The sequence below is a fragment of the Beta vulgaris genome, chromosome 7, assembly GCF_026745355.1.
Source record: "Beta vulgaris subsp. vulgaris cultivar EL10 chromosome 7, EL10.2, whole genome shotgun sequence".
Classification (NCBI taxonomy): domain Eukaryota; kingdom Viridiplantae; phylum Streptophyta; class Magnoliopsida; order Caryophyllales; family Amaranthaceae; genus Beta; species Beta vulgaris.
In genome coordinates, this window is record NC_079208.1 from 58,817,796 (window position 1) to 58,844,568 (window position 26,773).

Here is a 26,773-nt window from a genome sequence, read left to right on the forward strand (position 1 = left end):
AATCTTTTTACGGAGTGAAAGTGAATATCTCCTCGTTAGTCGTGATGGATCATAAACAGTCTCCGCTCTTATTTCACCCCTCAAAATAATTTTGCACCAAAATAAGCCACAACCAATTATCTAAAAAAACCATAACAAAGAAAATATAATAACTAATATCAGGACATGGCCAAATTATATCTGTTGTGAGATATTCAATCCAGAAACAATTTTTTTGTACAAATTATCTTTTAATTAAGTGAAAGTATTGGGTCAGACCGTCTGACCTAATACTTTCCGTCGGACGGTTTGATTTTTTTAACTTCTTCTCCACTTCTTCTCCTCTCTTTCTCTCTCATTTCATTTCATTTCATTTCATAGATCCAATCTCACATCACAACAATATTACATGAAATTATTTCATATATTTGGAGGAAATAATGAAATTTGAAGGAAGTAATGCAGAGGCGACGAATAATTTGAATATCCAGGCACAAATTTGATAACATTGAAAGCAACAACATGGTAGAGAGGTGTTAGAATAAGGAGTGAAGATATTTGAAGAAAACAAATTTTGAGTATGTTTCTCATTGACGGCTTTACAATTAGGATCGTCATTTTTGGAAAGTAGAAATTAAAATGGAGATTGAAATTGCCGTCATCATACAAAAGCGCAGTGCAAATGTCAAATGGGCTGAGTTCAAATTTCTTTCTTCAATCTGGAGTGCCTTGAAGATCCAGTGTTGTGTATACTCCAATACTTTCATTTGGAGGTAAGTTACTTTTATTTGGAGGTAACTTACTTTCATTTATACCTAATTTACTTTATTGTAGACCTAAGTTACTTTCATTTAGACCTAAGTTACTTTCATTTAGACTAACTGAAAAAAATATGAAGACTAACTGAAAAAAAATTAGGACTAACTGAAAAAAAAATGAAGACTAACTTAAAAAAAATTAAGACTAATTGAAAAAAAATTTGAAGACTACCTGAAAAAAAATGAAGACTAACTAAAAAAAAATTGAAACCAACAAGAAGACTAACTGAAAAAAAATGAAGACTACTGGAAAAAAAAAAAGACCAACTGAAACCCAAGTGCGTTTAACTGAAGCACAAGTGCTTCTAACTGAAGTGGTCCGACGAGAATGACACAATACGAATTTTTAATTAATTAATTTTGGTAGAACAGTATCTAAATTCAACCAAGAGGGAAAAAAAAAACTATCTCTTAAATATATGTTTGTGAAAGTAAAATCAATTCATTAATAAAAACGCATACAACATCTACAGAATCTAACAATTACATAATCCCTTTAATCAAATTATAATTTTTTACATGAGTTGTTTCTCCTATACCTTCTTTTGTAAATCAAATATATCAATTTTTTTTAGAGGAATATATTAATTTACTTTATTAGTCGACAAGATATACTTCCACCGTTCAACTTTAAATGCAACAAAAGGTATTTTTGTGAGATATAAAATATTTCATTATTGCATTTAAAACAAAAAACGATTACATAGAATATATTCTATCCTATCTCTGCTAAAAACAATTATATCCTATCTACTAGTCTACGATATAGGGATTCCTTCTCAGGAATTTTCTAATTGGTCTCCTCGGTAAGAGAGTTAGTAAGCTACGCCTTGACCCCGTCATCACCAACAACAAAATCCCCCTCAAAGTGATCCCCGATGTGATCCCGTTGGAGTTAAAACTCCTCATCAATGACAAACAATTCCCAAGTGAACCAGATACAACTTATTCAAGTTGGACTAACTCTGAAAACTTCGACTCAAAGAAGGCTCCGACCTTCATTTTAAACAATATCAATCACGGAACTTAAGCCCCGGGCCACCCAAAGATCAAAATGTTCCTCTGGCAATCTGTATATGAAATAGGATTCCATCGAATGATAACTTATTCTCTCGAAAATGTAATAGGTCCAAATGCTGCACCTTTTGTGCTGATATAACAAAGACTACTTTACATATCTTTAAAAGATTGCCCAAGAGCAAAGGAAGGGTGGATTAATCTTAACATGTCTCATACCACAATGTGCAATATGCTACATCACTGGCTTTTCAATCAATTTAAAAGATGAGAAAAACACAATTCAGAAGGTGCCTTGGAATGTAATCTTTGTTTTCACAATCTGGAATTTATGAAAAAGAAGAAACGATTGGATTTTTGATGAAGTAAACAAAAAGGTTGATAAATGTGTCAAAGAAATTATATGGGCTGCCCAAGAATGGTACTATACCCGACCTCTCCACCACCACCTCCATTCACCCCCACAAAGAATATGACCCACCTTGGTTACCCCCACCGGTTAATGTTTTTAAAATTAATGTGGATGCTTCCTTTGTTGCTAGTACGTTTGAAAGAGGTTTGGGAGGAGTCTGCAGGAAGAACGAAGGTCATTGGATTCTCGGATTCAAGAAGAAAGTATATCTAGAGAATGCCTACGAAGCTGAGTTTGGGAAAATTGAGATTCAAGATCAAACAAAAGACAAGCTAACACTTGTGTTAAATCAATGCAATCTTTGGAATGAAATTTGGGTGAGGGACTCCACTCTCAGGAATTTCTTTATAGGACCCCTCTTCCTAGATGATCAAAACAAAACACTTAACTCCATTATCACCAACAACCAAATATCCTTAGGTAATACTAATAATTATAGTCAAACCTTGTAGTAAATTTTTTTAGATGTTGTTTATTCACTACTTTCTCCGTCCCAAAATACAGTTTTTGTTTCTATTTTGGAGTCAATTTTACAAACTTTGACCAAATATTCTCGTTAGCGTATAGACTAAAAATACTCATGTGAGGTCTTGTTAGATTCGTCTCAATGTGTACATTCATAATATCAACTTTTTATAATTTTTGCTAATATGAAATAAAAGATACCATAAATCAAAGATACGTCTTGAAAACTGTGCAAAAAGAAATCGAAATTATATTTTGAAATGGAGGGATTAATTAACATCGTAATTTAGATGTTTTTTTTGTTCTTCGGTACTTAATAGAGATGAAATCATAGAGGCTTTTTCAAACCCCAAAAAACTCAAGGATAGTCTTCTTCTGAGGATCTTGTGAATCAAGAAGGTGTAAGGCAACATGAGTCTTCTTCTGAGGATGTTATGAATCAAGAAGGTGTAAGGCAACCTGAGTCTTCTTCTGAGGATGTTGTGAATCAAGAAGGTGTAATGCAAGATGATCAAAGTTTGAACTTCCGTCAATATCAACTTTTCCCTAATGGAAGTTCGGATGTGCATCAATATCAACTTTTTCCTTCTAATTAAGTGAATGTATGTCTGAATGTTTAGTATTTACAACATATTGTAGTGACTGTCAAAAATTTAGTATTTGTTAATCATATTCTAATTTTCAATACAACGATTTATTAAAAATTTTTATTTTATTTTATTGAGACTCTTGTTTAGGTTTGTTCTGTTCAACTTATTATGTCTTATCTGATCTTATTTTTTTCTGAAATGAGTGGAGATAAGTTAACAAAACATCTTATTTTATCTTATCGATCTTATCTGATCTTATAAAATCTTATATAAGTTAAAATAAATTGAACAGAACGAACCCTTAATGTCACACATTCATGAATACCCTTAATGTCACACATTCATGAATACCCTTACGGGGTGTTTGTTTAGAGGAATTAGGGGGTGGGAATGGGATATTATATCCCTATGGGTAGATATCCCATGTTTGTTTGAGGGGATATCTAAATTCCCATGTGAAGGGGAATGGGATTAAAACCCCTCTTATCCCACCAAAATAAGACATGGGGGTGGGCAGGTATTAGGGAGGGGGATTATTTTTGGTTATGTTAAAAGACAAATTTACCCTTCATTAAAATATACTGCACTAATATTGCTTGCTCTTCTTTTGCTATCCTTCATTAAAATGGGTAAATTTGTAATTTAGCAATATATTCCCTACTTAATCCCACTAACATACCAAACAAGGGATTGGGATATATTTAATGAATTTCCACCTTCTAACTCTCATTCCCAATCCCATCCTCTAATCCCCAAACTTCCAATCCCTCATACCCAACGCCCCGTTAATGTCACACATTCATGAATAGAGATTTCCGTTTGAACTTGTGTCCATATGGTTTTTTCTCGATAGTATTACAAAATTGTTTTAAGGGCTCGTTTGGTTGAAATTGGGAAGTATAATTTGCATTGCCCATTAATTTTTATTTCCTAGGAAGTACATTTTTTTGTTTGGTTGAACATGGGAAATTCTATTTCCCATGGGAAGTTCCACTAACCTATTGGGGCCTAGGTAAGTTATTTCCTTCATTTTGTAGGAAATAGAACTTCATAGGAAGTGCTACTTCCCATGTTTTTGCCAACCAAATAACAACACATATATTTACTTTCTAGGAATTCTAATTTCTCATGCATTTGAAGATTAACCAAACAATCAAGCTCTTAATAATGTGCTTTTCAATCTTTTTACGGAGTGAAAGTGAATATCTCCTCGTTAGTCTTGATGGATCATAAAGTCTCCGCTCTTATTTCACCCCTCAAAATAATTTTGCACCAAAATAAGCCACAACCAATCATCTAAAAAAACCATAACAAAGAAAATATCTCTATTATATAAGCCAAGGGAGGAGGTGTGGTGTCCTCTTTTGAAGTGACTAAAATACCCTCTAATCATTTTAGTTTTCTTTTTATAAAAAATTGAAAAATGATAATCAATGAAACTTGCCATATGAGTAGGTAAAAAATGGAATATGCAATACCATTAATAACTTGACAAACTAGATTGACACAATTAATTCACGAAATCAATTAGAATCTTCAACCAAAAAAAGTTAGCAACATATCGTGATAGTATAATATTTCATATTTACAAAGTTCAAACAATATGGTTTATTAACATCTATAATTGTTAAAAAACTATACTAAAGTCGCTGAAAAGAAAATTATTAAATCATCTACCAAAATTTACAGTGATGGTATTGAACAGTTAAACCTCATTCACCTTTAATTTAAAAAGATAATAACATCTACAAAAGAACCTCAATAATTTACATCACTATTAAAATAATTTTAGATAAAAAAACATGTCCATTTATATATAACTGCATAAGATTATCGACGCACGCATCGCGTGCATATGTAACTAGTAGTAACTAATATTAAGACATGGCCAAATTATATCTGTTGTGAGATATTCAATCCAGAAACAATTTTTTTATGCAAATTATTTTAATTAACTAATTTTGTTAGAACAATATCTAAATTCAACCAAGAGGAAAAAAAAGAAAACTATCTCTTATATATATATGTTTGTGAAAGTAAAATAAATTCATTAATAAAAATGCATACAACATCTACAAAAGAATCTAACAATTACATAATCCCTTTAATCAAATTATAATTTTTTTATATGAGTTGTTTCTCCTATACCTTCTTTTGTCAATCAAATATAAAATATATCAATTTTTTTTAGAGGAATATATTAATTTACTTTATTAGTCGACTAGATATACTTCCTCCGTTCAATTTTAAATGCAACAAAAGGGTATTTTTATGAGATATAAAATAAATATTTCATTGTTGCATTTAAAACGAAAACGATTACCTAGAATATTTTCTATCCTATCTCTGCTAAAAAAATTATATCCTATCTACTAGTCTACGATCTAGGGATAACCCTAGTGTGAAGTGTGAAGGATCTTCTTATGATGAATTCCTTCTCAGATATTTTCTAATTGGTCCCCTCAGTGAGAGAGTTAGTAAGCTATGGATTGACTCCGTCATCACCAACAACAAAATCCCCCTCGAAGCGATCCCTGATGTGATCCCCATGGAGTTAAAACTACTCATCAATGACAAACGATTCCCAAGTGAACCAGATACAACTTATTCAAGTTGGACTAACTCTGGAAACTTTGACTCAAAGAAGGCTCCGACCTTCATTTCAAACAATATCAATCACGATACTTAAGCCCCAGGGGCGGCTTTTAGCATGTTCAACATGTTCCATGGAACAGGGCCCCTTAATTGTGAGGGCCCCAAAATAGAGAAAGTTCAAGTGGTAAAAAGAAAAAAATTTATCTACTTATTTGGACTATTCTTTTCATAATATAATTATATGAAGTATGGATGAGCTACTACATTATTGAATTCTTCAAATATGAGATCGCACAGGGCCTCTATATAGTTTGAGACGGGCCTGTTAAGCCCCAGGCCACCCAAAGATCAAAATGTTCCTCAGGCAATCTGTATGAAATAGGATCCCATCGAATGATAACTTATTCTCTCGGAAATGTAGTGGGTCCAAATGTTGCACCTTTTGTGCTGATATAACAGAGACTACTCTACATATCTTCAAAGATTGCCCCAGAGCAAAGTAAGTGTAGATTAATCTCAACATGTCTCATACCACAATGCCCAATATGCTACATCCCTGGCTTTCAATCAATTTAAAAGATAATCAATTTTAAAGATGAGAAAAACACAATTCATAAGGTGCCTTGGAATGTAATTTTTGTTTTCACAATCCGGAATTTATGGAAAAGAAAAAACAGTTCATACTAGGATGACAGTGTCCTCATCAGTCCACTTAAATACCTCTTTCGTCCCTTCTTTGTTATCAGATGAAGGCCATCTACGTATCTAACATAATTATGAAGAATATAAAATCTTAATGAGAATATAATGCACCAAGCCATCTACGTATCTAGCGGTCATATTAGTATACTAATCAACACTGAAAAATATAAGCAGAACGAAAACAAGAGAGTTAGTTGATAAAATTGAGAAAGTGGAATTTTTTATCCTTAAAAAGTGGGATCTTTTTTTCTATTAATCTCAAATTTTTATCCTGAATATATGATATTCTGTTAATCCCAAATATATACAAATATATTAAAAGGCGTGCGAGAATAAGAAACTGTGCCACGTGGCGCTCTCCCTAGGGAGTTTTAGTTCATATAATCCATGTACAATAAAAAAAATAAGAAATTGCATAGTATAGGATTTGTTCCCGAGACCTCAAGTACATATACTAAAGTTTTAACCACTAGGTTAAGTTGTATTTGACGTTATTATCATAAAGTATTATATTAATAAATGAAATTTTTTTTTCTTACCCGGAGCATAGCCCGGGGCTACTAACTAGTTTTTATTTTAAAATAAAATAAAATAGAACACTACCTACAGAAACTGAACGCTATAAAATATAACGTTTCGCAAAAGCTATCCAAAATCTATTTGAAACTCCAACAGCTACTCCCACGGTTTTATTTTATGTTCTAGTTTAGTTGTTTTTCTATCTTTTGATATTTTTTGTACCTCTTTTGGATTAAAATAAAAAAACCTTCATACTAACGTGGTTATCTTCGAGTTTTTTTTATCATTTTCTTCTTCTGCTATCATCTAAGAACCCAGGCATTTGCACAACTAATAGATGGGCCTTTATTATCAAAAAAAAAAAAAAAAAAAAATCCTTCTTAACTGCTTCCCCTAATCATGGGGAGTGTTAGCTAAATTATAGTAAAATTCCATAACTAAATTTTCTCTGCTAACCTTTATATCGGCTTTCTCAAAAAAAAAAAAAAAAAAAAAAAAAAAAAAACCTTATATAAAATCATCCAAAAAATTTACTCTAAAACCTTAGCAAATCATTATACTCCTACTTCATTGATACTTCATACGTGGTTATTATCTTCGAGCTTTTATCATTTTCTTCTTCTGCTATCATCTAAGAACCCAGGCATTTGCACAACTTTGGAGTTGAGGTAAATAGTTTTTTTTTTTTTTTTTTTTTTTTTTTGGGTTTAGGGAACGTGTATAATTTCATGTTATGGTGATGTTTGAGACAGTTTTAATATGTTTTTTAATTGATCATGTAAAAAAAAGTTATTCAGACTATGATTTTTGCCATGAAGTAATCAAATTTGTTCTATCGTTATTTGATTTGATCTACATTTTAGTCTCTTGATGTTTGATGCAATATTGTGTTGATTGAAGATTTTATGAGTCTGAATTACTACTCTCATGTTTTATAGATAACACCATATAACTAAAATATTAGGTCAGTCATTGTATTATTTGCTTCCCTTTTTCTTCTTATATATAAATCGAAATATATATATATATATCACTGATTGTAGAGGTGATCATGGGCCGGGCCGGGCCGGGTTCGGGCCGGGCCGAGGCCAAAAAAATTTGCCCATTGGCCGGGCCGGGCCGGGCCGGGCCTAAATTCGGGCCGAATTTTTGTGTCCAAAGCCCGCTATTTCGGGCCGGGCTTAGCGGGCTTTTGCGGGCCAAAACGGGCCGGGCCAAAAAATAGACTAAAAAGTCGTTTTTAGCTTGCCCAAAGCCCGCCCAAAAACAAAAAAAAAAATGACCGGGCCGGGCCCGGCCCGGCCCGCGGGCCGAAAAATTCTGCCCAAACCCGGCCCAAAAACGGGCCGGGCCATGTTTGATCACCTCTAACTGATTGTAGTTGTAATTGTGGTTGTAATTGTGCAATGGTGTGTGCCCCTCCTGTCTGGGTGGGAGGGGCTATGTAGCATGGGTACTTCTTCTAGGTCACGTACTCGTACCCGCACCCGTACCCGATACGTATCCTGTATGGGTACGCGTACCCTTTCCTAAAATTTCAAAATCTCGCCGTTTTATGTCCTCTTACCCGAATCCACACCCGTATCCGTACCTGTCTATGTGCAACCTAGGGGAGGGGTATGCGCGTTGGCTGGGATGAAGCTATTCATTCAAAAATATAATTATACATAATTAAAGATATAAATGGTGTACGTATGTTTTGAATCATTTAGGAAAACAATGAAAAATACTATTAAGAGATAGTGATAGTATCATAAGATTTGAAATTTTCATCGTAATATGATATTTTTGACGATAGTAGATATCTAAGAATAACTTCTACACCCTTGTACACCCTTGTGGGGTGTGGGTCGTTGGAACCCAAATCAGCACCCTCAAAAAACAAAGTTAATAGGTCAAAATTTGAGTGGCAAGATATATAATATGTACATCTCACTTAAATATAACTACATGCAATTTTTTCTAAACTACATCGTTTTATCATTTTTAGAGTGTATAATTTAAAAAAATTATTTTTATTTGCTTCCTTAAATTTTGCAACTAAAAGTTTCTTTTTCAAATTTAAATTTAAAAGGTATATGCTTTTACCGTATGTTCTTTTTATTCTAACCTTTTTTTCTTTCATAAATATAAATTTACACGTTTTTTAATTTTAAGTCGTGTGTTCTTTTTTATAGTAGAAAAGTTGTTGAAAAAAGTTCGTATTCTTTTATATAAATGATATGTTCTTTTCGAGTGCATAATCCATGCTTTGAAAAAAAAAGTCTTATCACAAGAGCTCCAACTTATGTGACAACACCTCCTAAAGAGCTGTTTAGTACAACTTTCAATATTAAACTAAGAATCAACTAAATGACCCACACTCAAGACGTGATGCATATGCTAAAATTTGAGTGGCAAATTTTTTTAAGTTTATTTTGGGCTCCTCTCAGGAACTTCGTGGTAAGAAGAACAAGCCCCAATTCGCCAACAACATTGAAATTTTTGCTGATGTACATTTTCTTTAACAATAAAACCAACAAAAGCGAGCAATGTATATATCTTATACAGGTGGGATAATAGTGAAATTCATATCTCAAAGGGAGACTAATATTAAACAGAAAAAATAAGCAAATTAAAACCTGAAAAACTACCTTTCCTCCCCAATAGTGAAATTCATATCTCATGAGCCACTCTAGTTGGTTTGCCTTCCTTTTGACGCGTAACAAGATAATAAGTATAACGGTTGTTTTATTGTTATTTGATTTATGGGTATCTCATTCATCTTAAATATGTTTTATTTTGATTTACATTTTAGTCTCTTGATGTTCCATGCAACATTTTAGAGTCTTGTGTGCACATATATGTATATACATGTAAGGTTTGTTTATAATGACAGATTGACAGTCATCGACATGTTATTAGGTGTTTCTTTGTTCATAATGGGTTACGTAGCAGCTTAATTGAGGGCCTATATTGAGGCATGTATTAGTGGAGAGGATTCCAACTCTTTATCGGGTTATTAAAAAATAAAAATGTTGTGTTGATTGAAGATTTTACGACTCTGGATTACCAATCTCATGTTTTATACTACCTCCATTTCATATTATTTGCAACGATTTGATATAAAATATAAGTAAAAAATGTCTAATCGTTGTAAATAATATAAAACAGAGGTAGTAAATAACACCATAAAACTAAACTTTTAGGTCTGTCATTGGACATAATCATTTCTGAAAAAACTTCAATTTTTTTCTTTTTAGGTCAAACTTTGTAAACTTTGACTATTAATTTAATCAATATGTAATTAAAAAAACATAATCATGTGTAATCTTATTAGATTCGCTTTGATTACATTCAAAATATAATTTTTTTTAAAATATAGTTATACACAATTAAAGATATGAATGGTAAAATGTATTATGTTTTGAATCACTTCAGAAAATAAATGGAAATACTATCAAGAGATAGGCAGATAGTAATAATATCAAAAGATTTAAAATGTATGTTACTCCGCCATGTATCCAATTTTATCTTATTTGAGGTCTTTGTTTTTGATATTTATCTGTTATCGACTACAATTGATTCATTGATGCAGAATTCTGCCGATCACAACATATATCAATTTTTCATCTTTTTTAATTAGTTGAACAAAATGGAATATTATATCAAAAAACGATGTGAAAGGGATTTGCATAAGTGTTAAATCTTATTAACTTTTGTATTTTTGCCATAAACAATTATATTTGACTAGTACTCCATATTTGTTAGTTTTGAATTTTATTGCAGAAGTTGTATGAATTCAAAAAAATAAATTAATTTCACTCAAAGTAAAAAGAGTGGGGAAATGTGGTGGGTTTCAGTCAAAGTAAAAAGGAGAGAAGAAATGTGGTGGGTTTCACTCAGTGGAATTATCTGTTGTTTGCTAAGAATTACTCCCTCCGTCTCAATTTATTTGCTACATTTTGCCATTTAGGTGTGTCCCAATTTATTTGCTACATTTGCAAATATTTTCATATATAGTACATAGGTCCCACACTTTATTTACAAATTTGTCATCACTCCCTCCTTGTTTTTGTAAATATTTCCATATATAGTTCATAGGTCCCACAATTTACCTATTTGTTTTTTTGTTAATCCTTGTTATGGCAATGGTCCTCACTCCCTCCTTGGTCTTTGTGATAAAGCAAATGTAGCAAATAAATTGGGACGGAGGGAGTAGTAACAACAATGATGAATTCATCATGGAAGGGTGTGGTTGAAAAAAAAATCAGGACATACAAGTTTAAAGAATTTCAAATAAATTTAGATTAGTTTCAACACCTGGGTGTTGCTAAACGCAACCTCACTTTACTAACGCAACCTTAAAAAAACCCCAAAAAAACCCTTATTAACATATTATTTCTAAAAACCCTTTCTCTCTCTAAAAATATTCTCTCCTCCTCTCTAACTATTAGATATTAAAAACTTCATTGAAGATCTCTACAAATTTTAATTTGCTATTCAATGGACCATAATTTTGACCCAATTGAGTTTCAATCTGATGTAAGTTGTAAAAAAAAATTCGTAATTATGATTGAAGTCGTGAATTTTTTTTCGCAATTACGATTCAAGTTGTGAATTTTTTCCGTAAATTCGTAATGCATGATTAGTCTGTTTCGTGTAGACTACACGAAACAGATGATTCCGTTTCGTGTAGGCTACACGAAACAGATGATTCTGTTTCGTGCAGGCTACACGAAACAGATGATTCTGTTTCGTGCAATCTACACGAAACAATTGAATCTGTTTCGTGCACCTTGCACGAAATATTAAATCAGCAATAAGAAAATCAGAAGAACGCATCAATCAAAAAATTAGCAAAAGTCGTGAAATCGCTCATGCAAATTGCTCCAAAAGATGGAGAATTGGATATAAATTATTCTTGAATCAGCCCCAATTTGTTCAACATCTGAAGAGGACGAAGAGGGAAGATGGAGAGAGAGGAGTAGTTAGAGAGAGAAATGGGGAAATCACCCCATATTATGGAGAATTGGGTACAAATTAATATTGAACTAGAAACATTTTCAAGAGGACGAAGAAGGAAGAAGGAGAGAGAGAGGGGAGTGGAGAGAGGAGTAGTTAGAGAGAGAAATGAGTTTTAAGGTTAAGGATATTTTAGATATTTTGAAGGGTTGTAGTAGTAAAGTGAGGTTGTATTTAACAACCATGTAAAATAAACTCTAATAAATTTTAATAATTTTAATAAATTCTATTAAATTCAATTTAAATAAGTTTAGGAAAATTCAAGTAAAGAGCAAGACGCATCCCTGACACAAATTTGTAATTTTAGGAAAACGCATGGATTATTTGTATCAACAACAGATGATGTACCAAAAGTTGTATGAAATACAACAGATGGAGCATCAACGAAAAATAAAGAGGGAGCAACAACTACTTCTTGCTCGGTGGCATGAACTACTCGACAGACCTTTGCAGTCTCATAATTCTTCATTTTTTTCTTATAATGTAAGTCACTACAATTCTACAAATATAATACTCCCTTAGTTCTTCGTATATAACAAAGATAGAGATACGATAATCTTATTTATTTTTTGTTTAATTGAAGTAGGTAGTTAGCTGTTAGCCTTCTTTGTTTTTTCTTTTTCTATATTTAATTTTTTTTTGTCGCCCATGTGTTAAAAATAATAAAGGACAACTAACTATTTCATTTGAATGAAAAAAGAGGATAAAGTATGACATTTGAACTGAACATCAGTTTTTTGAGAAAATAAAATGTAAAGACAGTTTTTCTACCCAATTAATTTTATTTTCTACTTCATTTGTTATATATCACACGTTATCGCATGCATTGCGTGCATGTAAGACTAGTATAGTATAACTAGTCTTACATGCACGCAATGCGTGCGAAAGCGTGACAACAAATAAAGTAGAAAAATTAAAATTGATTGGATAGAAAAACTATCTTTACATTTTATTTTCTCAAAAAACTGATGTTGAGTTTAAATGTCATATTCCCCCCCCCCTTTTCATTCAAATGAAACAGTTAGTCATCCCCTTTCTTTATTTTTTTCCTTTTTCTATTTTTTGGTATCCCCCATGTGTTGCCTTATATAATAGAGCGAGATAGAGATTTTGTAATATTTGTTGGTAGTTAGAGGTATTTAGGTAATTAAGAGTGGATACCAAAGGGTCAGATGTTCACATATAGAATAGACTAGCTTTTTTGCACGCGATGCGTGCGTGAATTATTTTGGCGATTATTATTAAATTTCATATAAATGTATATAATTTTGAAGGATGTTATTTACAATCATCATTAGTTCTAATTAAATATTATATGGTGTAAATACAAAATATAAAAATTACTTGATGAAAAAGTTGTTTTCTTGGTATTTTTATTACTTGTAATGGATGTTGGTATTGTTATTGCATTTCAAAGTTTAGGTAAAATTAAATTTTATGTCTTTCATTTTGTAATTGATTTGAAAATTGCTTTAGTGGTGTTAATTTGTTATTCAATCATAAAAATTTTCTTTCACTACACATATTTATATAAAAGTTTATTTTAACTACTTTGAACTTCCTTTGATATACATATTTTAATTTAGGAAGGAAGGGCTATGATTGAGGAAAATCTTAAAATCTTAATAGGTAATATTTTTCATGCATGCCAATGTAAAAGTTTGATGACATATATCTTTATTTTTGTATTTGTAAAAATTATAAAAGTTAAATATTAATAAAATACATGTTATGATGAATCTAACAAGATCCCACATGACTATATTTTCATCCTTGTATAAATCACAAATGATGGTCAAAGTGAAATTTGCGAATAATGTAAAATGTCAAAGTGTGTAGATTAAAATGAAACGGAGGGATTATAATAGAGATTTTGTATTGGTTTTATAATATTTGTTGGTAGTTGAGGGTATTTATGTAATTAAGGGTGGACACCAAAGGGTCAAGAGTTCACATATAGAATAGAAATAACTAAAAAAATTATGTAATTTTTGTAAATATACATTAAAACAGACGTAGCAGATCTCATACGATAATTGGTAAAAATTCTTAAATTTTGGATTTGAAAGATGCAAATAGTAGAACTAAGAAAAGGCACAAATTAAACCTTGGGGATTTACCTTATGTCTTTTAGTTTCGTATGTCAGTTCTCTCTTTTGTACATTTTCTCGATATAAAAAAAACCACAAATTAAATGTATCTCTCTATTACCCCTAATTTCAAATATTTATTACTTACTATATATGTGTGATTGTGTATGTGTTTCTTTCACTAGGTACACAATACAGATGAAATCAACAATGCATTTTCGATCCCTACATCATTCAAGAACAAATCTTCCTCTAAAGATTTAAATGAAGGGAAAGTGCATGATAATCATAGATCATACATGCATCCACATGTTCTATTTCCCTCTAGGAATTGTTCCTTCTGTTCAAAATTACTTCGATAGAGTAATTGAACTAAGTAATAATAGATTTGAATAGTGCATGATGATCATAGATCAGATATGCATCTGCATGATGATCACATTGGACGTGCATCCACACTCCGTTCTTTTTTGGATTGAGTGACTAAAAGTAAAATTTAATTTTAGCTTATTAGTGTATTGTATAGTTTCTTTGTTTCAGTTTGAGTTTTTGAAGGATTCACATGGTTGTAGCGCTCATTTGTATTTACTCTCTTTTTGAGGCCAATTTCAAAGTGCCACTTTTTCTAACCATGTTGAATTATGATTAATTGGTGCCCTAAAGGTGTGTAAAGTTCATGTCATATCTCAATTTGGACCGGATCGGATGGATATGGACTGAAAATTCAAGTCTGGTTCTCAGTCCGCTCAAAACTCCAAATTTGGGTTTTTTGTTTGGTCTAGACCCCAAAAAATTCCACTCCGTATCAGAAATCTCTAATTTTGTATTTTTTTCAAAAAATCGGATTGTAATTTGACTTGTCCTTTTTTCTTCCTTAAATTTCAATTGAAATAGTAAGGGAATGTTCTTTTCGGCATAAAGCAAAAATAAAATGGGGAGAACATATCCTAAGTTATTTTTTTTAACTCTTTTCCTTGATTTTCCTTCATCTAAGATGTCTAATCAAATCTGAGAAAACCCAAATAGAAAAATAGCTTTGACAATTATTTATGTATGGCTAAATTTCGATTTTTTTATAAAACAAGTCCAAATAGGTATGAACCTAGACCGAACCTATTTTTTTCGGTTTGGTCCCCGGTACAAGAAATTCATGAGTTCTGATCTACAGGTCTAACAAGTACTGATCTGGTCCGAGTTCGGACCGCTGCGCACAACCCTAGCTCTTGCAACGTAAAATCAACATGTTAATTGGTATCTTATCTATATTTTTTATTAAATAAGGAAGTTGTTCATGAAAATAATCTTTTATAAGGTAACTCATAGATTTACTCGAATTTGACTTTGAGTGTGTCAAATATATATCAATTGTATATAAGAAATTTCACATAAGGATAAGATGTAACGTTGAGTGTCAACTATATTGAACTTTACACAATCCATTTACACCACTAACCCTTTTAACAAATAGATTCAACTCGTCAAGTTATGAATGTGGTACAATTTGACACAATCTTACTCATTTAATTTGCTAGTTCAATCTACAAAATTGAATAGGCTTTAATTACAATTTGAAGGTAGAATATGCTGAAAAACCATGCAAATAACCCACAACGAATTTTCTTTCATATTCTTCGATGTTGGTAGCCTCCAAGAAATGAGCCATAAATTAGTTTTAAATAAGCATAAAACCCCTTAAGTAGGGCCATTAGGCTTAGCATGGATATGGATACACATGAATCTAAACTTAAAAGTCCACATAATAAAGCCTAATATAGCATAGGTCGAATCCAAAAGTCAACATAATTTCTCCTTCCCCTAGTTATTGTATGAATTTGTACCTTGCGAAGTGTAAAAACCATTAACTTTTTATGGTTACTTGTTTTCAACAAACAAAAAAATAAATTCAACAGAATAAAACCTTCCTACCAAAGATGTTTTGGCCTAATGATTAAGATTGATGTGCTGTGAACGATATGTCCCAGATTCAAGTCCATTTTCCCCTCCTTTGCACTTTGTACTGCCTTCGTGGCTCATATGGATAAAATATAATAATAATAAAACCTTCCTACATTTGCAAAACAAAATTTAAAAGCCTTTAGATATGAAAAACGACTTCTTTGAATATGTTCGACGTTCGTAGTTTATTGCAATTTGCAAGTCAAAGAAAAGAAAAAAAAGACTTCTGATCCCATACTTCTCGCTGCCTCTCTTTTGATTTCGTATGCTGTTACGCATATAGATGTTCTTTGGTCATAGAATTATAGTTGGCCAATTAGCAACTCACCAATTATACCAAAAATCACTCCAATATTTAAGTAGGGCTACCTTGCAAGTTCATATCGTGTACAACTAATCAACAGCTATGATATTAGATGACAAAGATTAAGATAATTTTGTATTTTCCAAACTTCATATCTACTCAACTTCAGTTCACATGTTGATATTTTAAATTGGATTCTGATCAGACTCGGATCAAATTGTTTTATTTAAATCGAATCGGACTAAATTGGATGTCAACTTAATTATTATCCAAACCTAGAGCATCGAAGCGATTAAGTAATGTTGTATAAAACGAGTAAATTTAGTTAAACAAACCTAGATTGCAAACCTGTAAACTCTATTAAGACTATGGCCGCTAATTAATCTATCCTTCGCCGTTCAATTTCAAATAAAAAACCTAGATTGCGATACATAACCCATGTCTATAATTCTAACAATATACTAGTATTACTACCAAATTAAATATCCTGGTTACAAGAACCATTTGGCATATTGTATGCTTTACCCGTTTAATAAATAAAGTTATCCTCAAGAACTTCCCAACATTTGCGGAATAATGCAAACTAGCTATACTATTGCAAGAAATGCAATTCTTCTAATTGAAAGTTTTGACAAGATTATATGAAATTCAGTAAATAATTGAAGTTTCACGGAAGCACATGCAATGAATAGCACAATATATTTTCTTATGTGGGATTTTGTTAAATTTCTTTAGTTAATATTTCAACCTATGATTTTATATGCTATAATTAAGCTACTACTAAAATTATTGGAGTCAAATTTGCACAAATTTCATTCTATTGTTTTCCACATTTATCTGCTTTTTAATAGTTGATATTGTATATTCCTGTGGGGTTTATCTTGTAAGAGACTGTTTATTTTTACATTGAAATTAGACAATAGTAAGCCCAATATTAAAAAGAGAATTAGCTCAATAGTAACTAAGTTAATTTCTTTCGGTGACTGGTTTAAGCCATTTAGTGACTAAGTCTACTTTTATATTAAAATTAGACGGTCTCTTTTAATAATTTTTTATTCCTATATCATTTAAAGTGGATAATTTAGTTTATAATAGGCTTGTAATGGGTACATAATCTCTTAATTAATACTTCTTCCGATCCATAATAACTGAAACACTTCTCTCTTTTATGTGAGAGCTTTTTTAGAGAAGTGTTTCACTTATTATGGAACGGAGGAGTACGTATTTAGTTAGTATAGTTTTCTTTTGTGACTTTAAAATAATTAGGGAATAATGATGGATTATGTAGACCATAGACATGTCATACATAAATATTCTCTTAGTTAATATATGTACAACAAAGTTTTTGATTATTTTCAAGTTCTTTTTTAGGACTTCCAAAAACTAGCGGAAAAAAGTTTGTATTATTATATATTTTAGACTATCTTGAGCAAAAAGGAAAGAAGAAAGTATACGCTAATTTATTACCATGGAATTAGGGATGGCAATCCAATCCGAATCCGACCCTAGTCCGCTCCGATCCGACGGAAAAAATCCGAGTTGACTCCGACAAAGAAGTAATCCGACTCCGACTCCGTTTAAAAAATCCGACTCCGAGTTGGAGGAGGGTCGGAGTCGGATCTCATAAAATAATCCGACTCCGACTTTGAGTCAATCAATCCTTTTTTTTTATTTATGTAATGTATTATTTATGTATAATCTGACTTCGACTTTCAGCCAGTTATATTATATAGGATTTTCCCACAGAAAAAATGATTAAAAAATTGGAAGAAAAATAAGTCGGATCAGGTTCGGAGTCGGATGTTCGGATTTTAAGTCGGATGTCCGGATTTTAAGTCGGGTCGGATCTCGGAGTCGGGTGTTCGGATTTTAGGTCGGGTCGGATTCGGATTTTCAAAGTCGGATCTCGGAGTCGGACTCAGATTTAAAATCCGACTTTCTGTAGGGTCGGAGTCGGATTATGCATAATCCGGTCCAAGTCCGACCCGTTGTCATTCCTACATGGAATAGTAGGAGTGCACATGTATGTACAGAACAATTGTCCAATGTCCATCCACAATTCTAAACCCGTGGACACTTTCATAATACATATCTATTGAAATAAGTTGTGTGATTTAGACTACAATAATATGTTTGAATAACAAGCCAAACACACCCATGTTGCAATTCAAGTCAAATAATAACTATAATCAACTTTTTCTTTTCTCTATTTCACAATAATTTTGACCCTTTTTAATTTTAATTGTATCAAACATATCTTAATTACCAAGAAATCAAAAGTAACACAGTTCTATTCAATGTTAGACATGTTTGATTTTCTTTTATCCTCTCTTCTATCATGTATCACATCCTATGCATCAATGATGTCTTGGCCTAGTAGTTAAGATTGAAATACTATGAATGATAGGTCACAAGTTCAAATCCCCCTCCCTTTCTTTGTACTTTCTACTCTGCCTTCGTGGCTCATATGAATCAAAAAAATGTATCATCCTATGCATGACTAATTAATATAGTCATAGAAAAACGCCTTAACCTACAATAATACTCCCTGCGTTCCATAGTATAGTACTTATTTCTTTTTTAAGCGGTCTTCAATAAGTAATTTTGACCTTTAATATCTTTAATTTCGTACTAAAATATAAAAAGTTGATATTATAAAAGTACATACATGTTGAGATGAATAAAAAATTTTAAAGTTTCACCCTTCAAAAATGAAATAGACACGATAATATAGCTAGGACCGACATAGTACATAATACTACCTTGCAAATTGCATATAATATTAAATTTTGAAAATAAAAAGTACGACTACGTATAACGTATTGCGTTGAACAAGTATTATGCGTCAAAATAACATCTCATATAATAATGAAAGAATAAGCCCTAAATTACAAACTACTGATCATATGAATATGATCATATCCAAGAAAAAAATAATACTTCCTAATAATTCCCTAACTTATACTGTTACGTAATAGTAGTATGTAATAACGACATAAAATCAACGAATAAACCATAAACTAACTTCTCAACAACATATTTTTTTTTACACTAACTTAAATCGATCAATTATAATACTCCTCATAAACTAATTAAGCTACTGATCTTTATCTGTACATCACCAGAAATCAAGAAATTAATCGAAAGAAGTAATTAAGAGTAATTATACCACACTAATTAATCAATTAAAATCTAATCGGCTGTCTTAATTCCAACTTCAAAAAATCATCATCATTACCTTGTTCAACAATCTCACCTTCTTCAACCTCATGATCAACATTATTATCTTCTTCTTCAACAACTTTTTCTTCTTTTCTCCATAACATCAAATTTAAATCCACATCCATACAAACTCTTTTACTACTAGATTTCCTCACCGCAGTCGGAACCTCCAAAACGACGTCGTCGTTGATTTTCCTCTTCTTCTCACCATTATTAATATCATTATTACCATCACTATTTCCAATACTACCTTCAGTCGTAACACTACTAATCGCAGCAGATCCTCCAGTAGCCGCAGCAACTGTCATACCTCGGTGTCGCCTCATATGACCGCCGAGAGCTTGACCGATCGGAAACTCAACGAAACAAATTGAGCACACATGAACTTTAGGTTTCGCCGGAAAATTCGCTTCATCGGAAAACTCACCGGAATTCGCCGATTTTACCTTCTTATGACTCGCACGGTGACCTCCGAGAGCTTGAAACGACGAAAATTTACGACCGCACGTCTTACACGCAAACATACGACCGTTTTCTTCGTTTCCGACGTTTCCTCCGATGGAAGCAGCCATTGTTGCGTTGTGTGAAGAGAGAAGCATCAAACAATTCGCCATCGCAAACGTCTCGATTTCTCCTGCACCTCCTCTATTGTTATTCATCTTCGTTATTGTTGTTGTTGAATTTGTATTTGTATTCATCATCACTATTTTTTTCTAGGTTTTGATTTTGGAGGAGAGAGAAAGTGTAGAATCTTGAGAATAAAGTAAGTAAAAAGTAAGAGTATTAAGTAAGGAGATTAATTTTTTTTTTAAGAGAGAGAAAGAAGTAATGAAAAAATATAATGAAGAATTTGCTTGTGTAGGCTGCTGTATATATAGTGCGGCAGAAGAATAAAACCGACTTTGTGTGTGAGTAGGAGAAGAAGTGTTTTTGTGTAAGGTATGAAATTACGGATTTGTCCTTATTGACTTGGAGGTTAAGTTTTAAGTAAGGGTAGCTGACAAGTTTCCGAGTAAGCAGTCATATAAAAAGAATAATAGAAATAGATATAGAAATAAATCCGAGTGATTTTATGTTGAAGATTGTTTTTTTATTTCTTTTTTTGTTCTTAGCTTACTTTCTCCTACCCATAGGATTTGTGTGTGTTTTGGTGAGTCAATAAAGGCATATTTTGGAGTATTATTATATATGTACAAGAGTTTTTTTTATATGTAGGGTTTATATGGAAGTCTTTTATCAATTATATTGTCAAATTGTGGTTACATATTTATATTGTTTTGTTTTTGTTTCTAGCTATATATAAAATATCAATAATGATTATTCACTATAAAGTATAAACTTGTAAGAAAAGTAAGTGTACAAATTTTGTCACTAATTAATTTATTATCACCCAATTATAAGATATTTACTAAGGCTAAATTACAAAAAACTAATACCTCTTTTACATTAAATATTTTCCTTCGCCTGGTTTTTTTTGAGCCGTAAAATACAAGTTTATGTATTGTATGTGAATTTATTTGTTATCACTATCATATTGCGATTAACCTTATACTACATGGTTTGTGACCCGTCTCAGACAAGGGTTCAAATTCTATATTATAAAATTAGATAATTTGTCCTTTTCAAAATGTATAATATGGTTTAACTTTTACACTATTCACAAATTCTCTTTTGACCGTGTTTGTGATTTTTACGTAAAGAAAAAATATAGTCACGTGAGTTTTTGTTAAATTTCGTTTCGATATATACTTTCACAATATCAACTTTTTATAATTTTAACATATAGGAAATTAGAGATAATAACCGTTAAAATTATGTGTTGGCAAGCGTGTCCGGAGAAGTGTGTCAAGTATTCAGATATAAGGAAGTATTTCCTTGTAGAAAAAAATCATAAATAATTAAAATGGTTTTTTTTGTAGCATAGTAAATGGCATTTTACACACATATGAACACCCAAATTCATGAAAACTTGCTCTCATTATTTTATCACCCAATTACAGATAATTAACTAAGGTTGGGTTACAAAAAAAAATAAACCTCTTGTACATTAAATATTTTCTTTGGCCTAGTGTTTATATTAGCATGTAAGGATTTGTTCTCCCCAACTTATTTTCAGTTCTGTTGCAATCAATTCAGCTCAGTTGCAATCAATTCAATTCGATCAGCTCCAACTATCATTTCTATTAGTTATAATTTAATTCAGTTCACTTGCAATCAATTCAATTCATCAGTTGTTTTATGTCGAAGAGAACATACCTTAAATCGAATAGTTATAAAAAAATCATCAAATACAAATAAAATTGTTAAAAAGAAATATATCTATTTATCTTAGAATTATTATTATCTATCTTATATGACTATATCAACAAAGATATTAAGCTCACACATAGTTGGACTAATACTACTTGATCTAGAACTGTTCAACTAAAGTAAGCAATTAATAAAATAGAAGAATTATTAGCTTTTATTGATGTGATTACATAAGGGATTGGGTAATACTCCTACTTCTAGTCGTAGTACGGCAAATATTAGGTAGCGTTGTTAGACCAATCATAAGAAGGAGTCATCAGCGGCGGGCCAATCGGGAAAGAGTCGTGCTTCTTACTAGTACTACTTTCACTTTGCTGTATTATGTTCTCGTGGGAAAATTATATCCATATTATTATTTTATCTAATTTTCAAAAAGCTAATTTAATGGTTTTTACTCGCTTTCTATATTCTTTTACTAATAAAAGAAAGTTCCAAATAAGTTTGTGTCAAATTTTGGTAACATATATTCACACTACGTCATACTCAATTAAGCTTGACTAAGTGATAAGGAAAGAATTTTCCAACATCAAAGTTATGATCGATCTTACTAAAAGCACTTCGGATATAATTTTCCTTACCATCCTCTCTACTCTCAACGTCTCGCAAATTTAAGGCGGGTTAATCTGTGAAAGATTCCGGTCGAGTAGGATCTTTCATCTTAACAAAGGGTCTCTAATGGAGCTAAACAAAATATTCATACTACGTCATTACTTACAACAAGAAGTTACGTGCCCCACGTTCAAGCAAAGCGCGTAAACACTAGTCAACTCTTTTTCGCTAAATAGATTATGGAGTACTTTCCTTAGCCTACGCGGATTGATTTTCTGATGTGTACTACTCTGCGAGTGTATCAATTTGTTTTTTAAACGTTTCTTTCTAGATGTGTGCCAATGTGTCTTTTTTAAGGGGCAGAAGATGTGTGGAAATGTTGATGACATATCTAATGATATCACTATCTTAGTGAAACCTCTCTCTTTTTGTTTCTTGGAAATTTGCTAATTTAACTTTTAGGTGTGTAAAAAGAAATATAACATAATATAACTTTTTTTTTCCCTTCTCACTCGAAACCCGTCGGTAAAAAGAATGTTCTTATTGGACCAGAACCTCGCTCAGGTTAGCCAACCCAATTACACAGGTCAACGCTTGAGAGTAGGGGATATAACTTGACCTATATATAATTTGATCAGGGAAAATTATACATGTTCATTGGACTATTATGGCGATTTAGAAATTTTCCATTTGAAATTATATCTATATATAATTTGTAATTATTTTATGAAAAAGGCGGTAAGTCAGTAAGTGATCTATTTTAAAAATAATAGTTGACAAATTTTCTTACAATTTATCACAAGTTAAGATTAGATTATAAATCATATTTTAAAAATCGAATTTTCTTTTGAAAGCTTTTGATTTACAACAATTCATTGATTAAACTATAAGTTACAAGGTAACCTGTATATTTCACTTTCTATAAGTAAATATATAGTGGATTTCAATTAATCGTTATATCAGCAATATTATTTATGATCCTTATATATCAATATTTATATGAACTAAGTTCATATAGTTTTGCCAATATGGATGAAGAAGTATATCAATTATCCCTTATTAATTGATATTTAGGGTGCATTTGCTTCACTTGAGTTCTCATGAAATTATTTAAACTTAACTTATCGAACCTATGCTTATCTGAGTTTGTTGGAACTTATCAAAGTTTATTTATAAGCAAGGTATTACTATTTAATTGAACTAAACTTATTAGACGATCTAAAACTTTTTAAAAAGTGAATTAACGTACCCTAACACTTTTTTTGTAGTAATGATGGAGGAAAGGGAAGGGAGGGAAAAAGAGGAAAGGGGGAGGAAAAGCAAGGGGGAAAGAAGAGGAAAGGGGGAGGAAAAGGAAAAGGAGGGAAGAGTAAGTTTCTATTTTTCTAAAAAAAATCTTTCCAACATACTATTAGATCATTCCACTTATCAAGAGAGGAGAATAAATTGATCCTTTTAATTCTCATCTTTTCCCTTCTCCTATGTTATATCCAAACAAGGAAAGTTCATCCCTCTCCTTCTCTTCCATTCGCTCTAAATCTCCATATCCAAACAATTTGTTAAGGTTTGTTCTCTACAACTTATTAAAAGAAGTTTTAGCAAAAATTTAATTAACAAAAATAAGTTTGATATTATATTAATAAGTTGTAATTAAACGAAAAATAAGTTAAATTCAACAAAAACAAGTTGCCTTTGACAAAAAAGTTAAGTTTAACAAAAATAAGTTCAATAACAATTGAGTAAAGATAAGTGAAATTTAGCAAAAATAAGTTAAAAGGGACCAACCATATGAATAATACATATGATAACATGTATTGTTATGACTAAATCGTCATCTTTTAATAGGTTTTATATTGCCAACACTAAGATTAAAAGATTTTTATCATTTTTTTCACTCTAAGTTTGCATTTATTTCATTTATTCAGTATAAGTACAAGTCATTTTGTTTATACCTCCTACTTCCTCTGTCTTTTTTAGTTGCAACATATGCTTTTTTACATTTGTCGAGACACTTATTTGAACGTTAATATCTCATATTGTGTGCAAGTAAAAGTTATAAAAATTTTGATATTTGAAATCATCGCATTAAGACGAATCTAACAAGACCCCACTTGACTACGTTTTCTCTTATATAATGGTGCGAGGCTACTTAATTAAATTGATTGATAATAAATAGTGTCAAAAAACAAATGTTGCAATAAAAAAAAAAAAACAGAGGTAGTGTAAAAGACCAAGTAAAAGAAATATATATTTGGTGGGCACACCCACAATTTCTAAACTAAATTTGGTCATGATGAGGATAGCATGACTGAAACTTTTTTTTTTGGAAGTGGCATGACTGAAACAATCGTACTACTATTACAAATGTAGTTGACCAAGGTTTACTTATTCTTTCTCAATTTGGTGTGTTACTGAAAATGTTTCAGTTGTTGGTTGCAAGTCAAACTTTCCTCTAAGTTGAATAATTAAATTTAAAGAATAAATAAATATAAAAGGGATCAACTTCCACGAAATTTCTTTAGCCACTACAAAGCCAAATCACATGATACCTATCTCTACAACAATTCTACAATTGTAAGAAATTATGTACATATAAGATACAAGTACAACCATGCACGTTATGATTAATTGTCAAGAAACTTCTCAATTTGCATATTTTTCTTGTGATCCTTCCCCATTCACACATTGTTAAAGCAATTCGAGTAGATAATTGGAAAAAAGAAGCATATACATATATAGCTACTAATTTAGCCAAGTTTGTTTCAGAATATACGCGTTTGTGGATGATAAGTTAGTTAAGTTTCAACCTTAACCATAAAGTAAGAGAATAAGGCGTATGAATTGGTAGGACAAATACAGTATTTCGCAATAGAGACGAAATTTCGTTGTTCGTTAAAAGATAATGCATACGTTGCATGTTACTTTATATCCGATGACGTTGATAATCTAAGCATCACGGGGTAAGGAAGAGTCGAGTTGTACAAAAATCTACTAGGTGCCGGGTCAAGTGGTGTAGGCATTAATCTGCCTTTACATGCATATCTATATCAATATATCTATACATATACAAATACGTGAAAGGATGAGGAGCTAGCTTATGTGGTAGAGCACTCCCCTCTGATCTCTGAGGTTAGGGGTTCGATCCTTACCCTCAGCATTATGTTGGGATATTTCCTTAGCATGCTTTGCATGCTTTACCAGCCAATGTGCTAGTAGCCTTGGTAGGGGTTAGCCCTTGGACTGACTTAATTTCCTAATCAAAATAAATAAATAACGTGATAATGTATATACGCTACGTGACACCTCTGTTACTCCACTAGAAGTAAAATTGTCCAATGTGTACATAAGTCATGTCAATTAACAAAAGTAAAATTAGCTTGCAACAACATTTGAACTCATGAGCTCTTGCTAATTGCTAGCATACATGACACAATTATCATCTCAACCAACTTTTAATCATGCTTTAAGTGTTCATATTATTATATTTGTACCTTTTAAATATTGAGTTTTCCTAAATATATTTTAATGGGAATGAAAAAAAATGTATATCAATTTCGGAAACACAATACCAACCCGAGGCAACGTGCGAACCCAAATACTATTAAATATATTAAAAGGCGTTCCTAAGTAGGGAACGGTGTTACGTGAAGGGTTTTACTTTATATAATCCATGTACAATAAAAAATATTAGAAATTGTATAGTATATGATTTGATCTCGTGACCTGAAGTTTATATACTAAAGTTTTAACCACTAGACCAAGTTGTATTTAGTATTAACATTATAAAGTACAATATTAATAAAAGAAATTTTTCCTTATCCGGACATACCCGAATCTCATAACTAGTTTGACAAAGTTTGACAAAATTAAAAGTTGCACCTATTGTGTTCAGTGTTTCACTAGACCTTTGCATTTAGATGAGAGTTACCTACCCCTCAAAGAAGAAGATGAGAGTTATCTTCCTTGTTAGCTAATTAAGGTACCTACGGATTTCACTATGTTTTGATTATGAATATCCCTTTGGATAACAATAAGGTTGTATTCTATGAGTACGTACTTGTCTTTTTATGTTACACTTGCGCTGAAAAATGTACTTTTACAATATTATAAGTACTAGCTTGTATTATGTGTTACGATTTTTCGGTCACAAGCACTAATTAATTTAACTCTTTAGTTTCTGAATTCAAGTAAGTCCTTAGCCCTAATGTAATTTTAACCTATTTTTAATTAATCGTTATTTA

General features: G+C 31.5%; 1 protein-coding gene across 1 annotated transcript; it reads right to left on the reverse strand.

Moving 5' to 3' along the window:
- Positions 1-19,289: 19,289 nt before the first annotated feature.
- LOC104900166 (zinc finger protein ZAT12) lies at positions 19,290-20,558 on the reverse strand. The gene has a single exon (XM_010687526.4). It carries the CDS (start codon positions 20,372-20,374, stop codon positions 19,637-19,639), a length of 738 nt encoding a protein of 245 aa, XP_010685828.2. The 5' UTR covers positions 20,375-20,558; the 3' UTR covers positions 19,290-19,636.
- Positions 20,559-26,773: the final 6,215 nt, after the last annotated feature.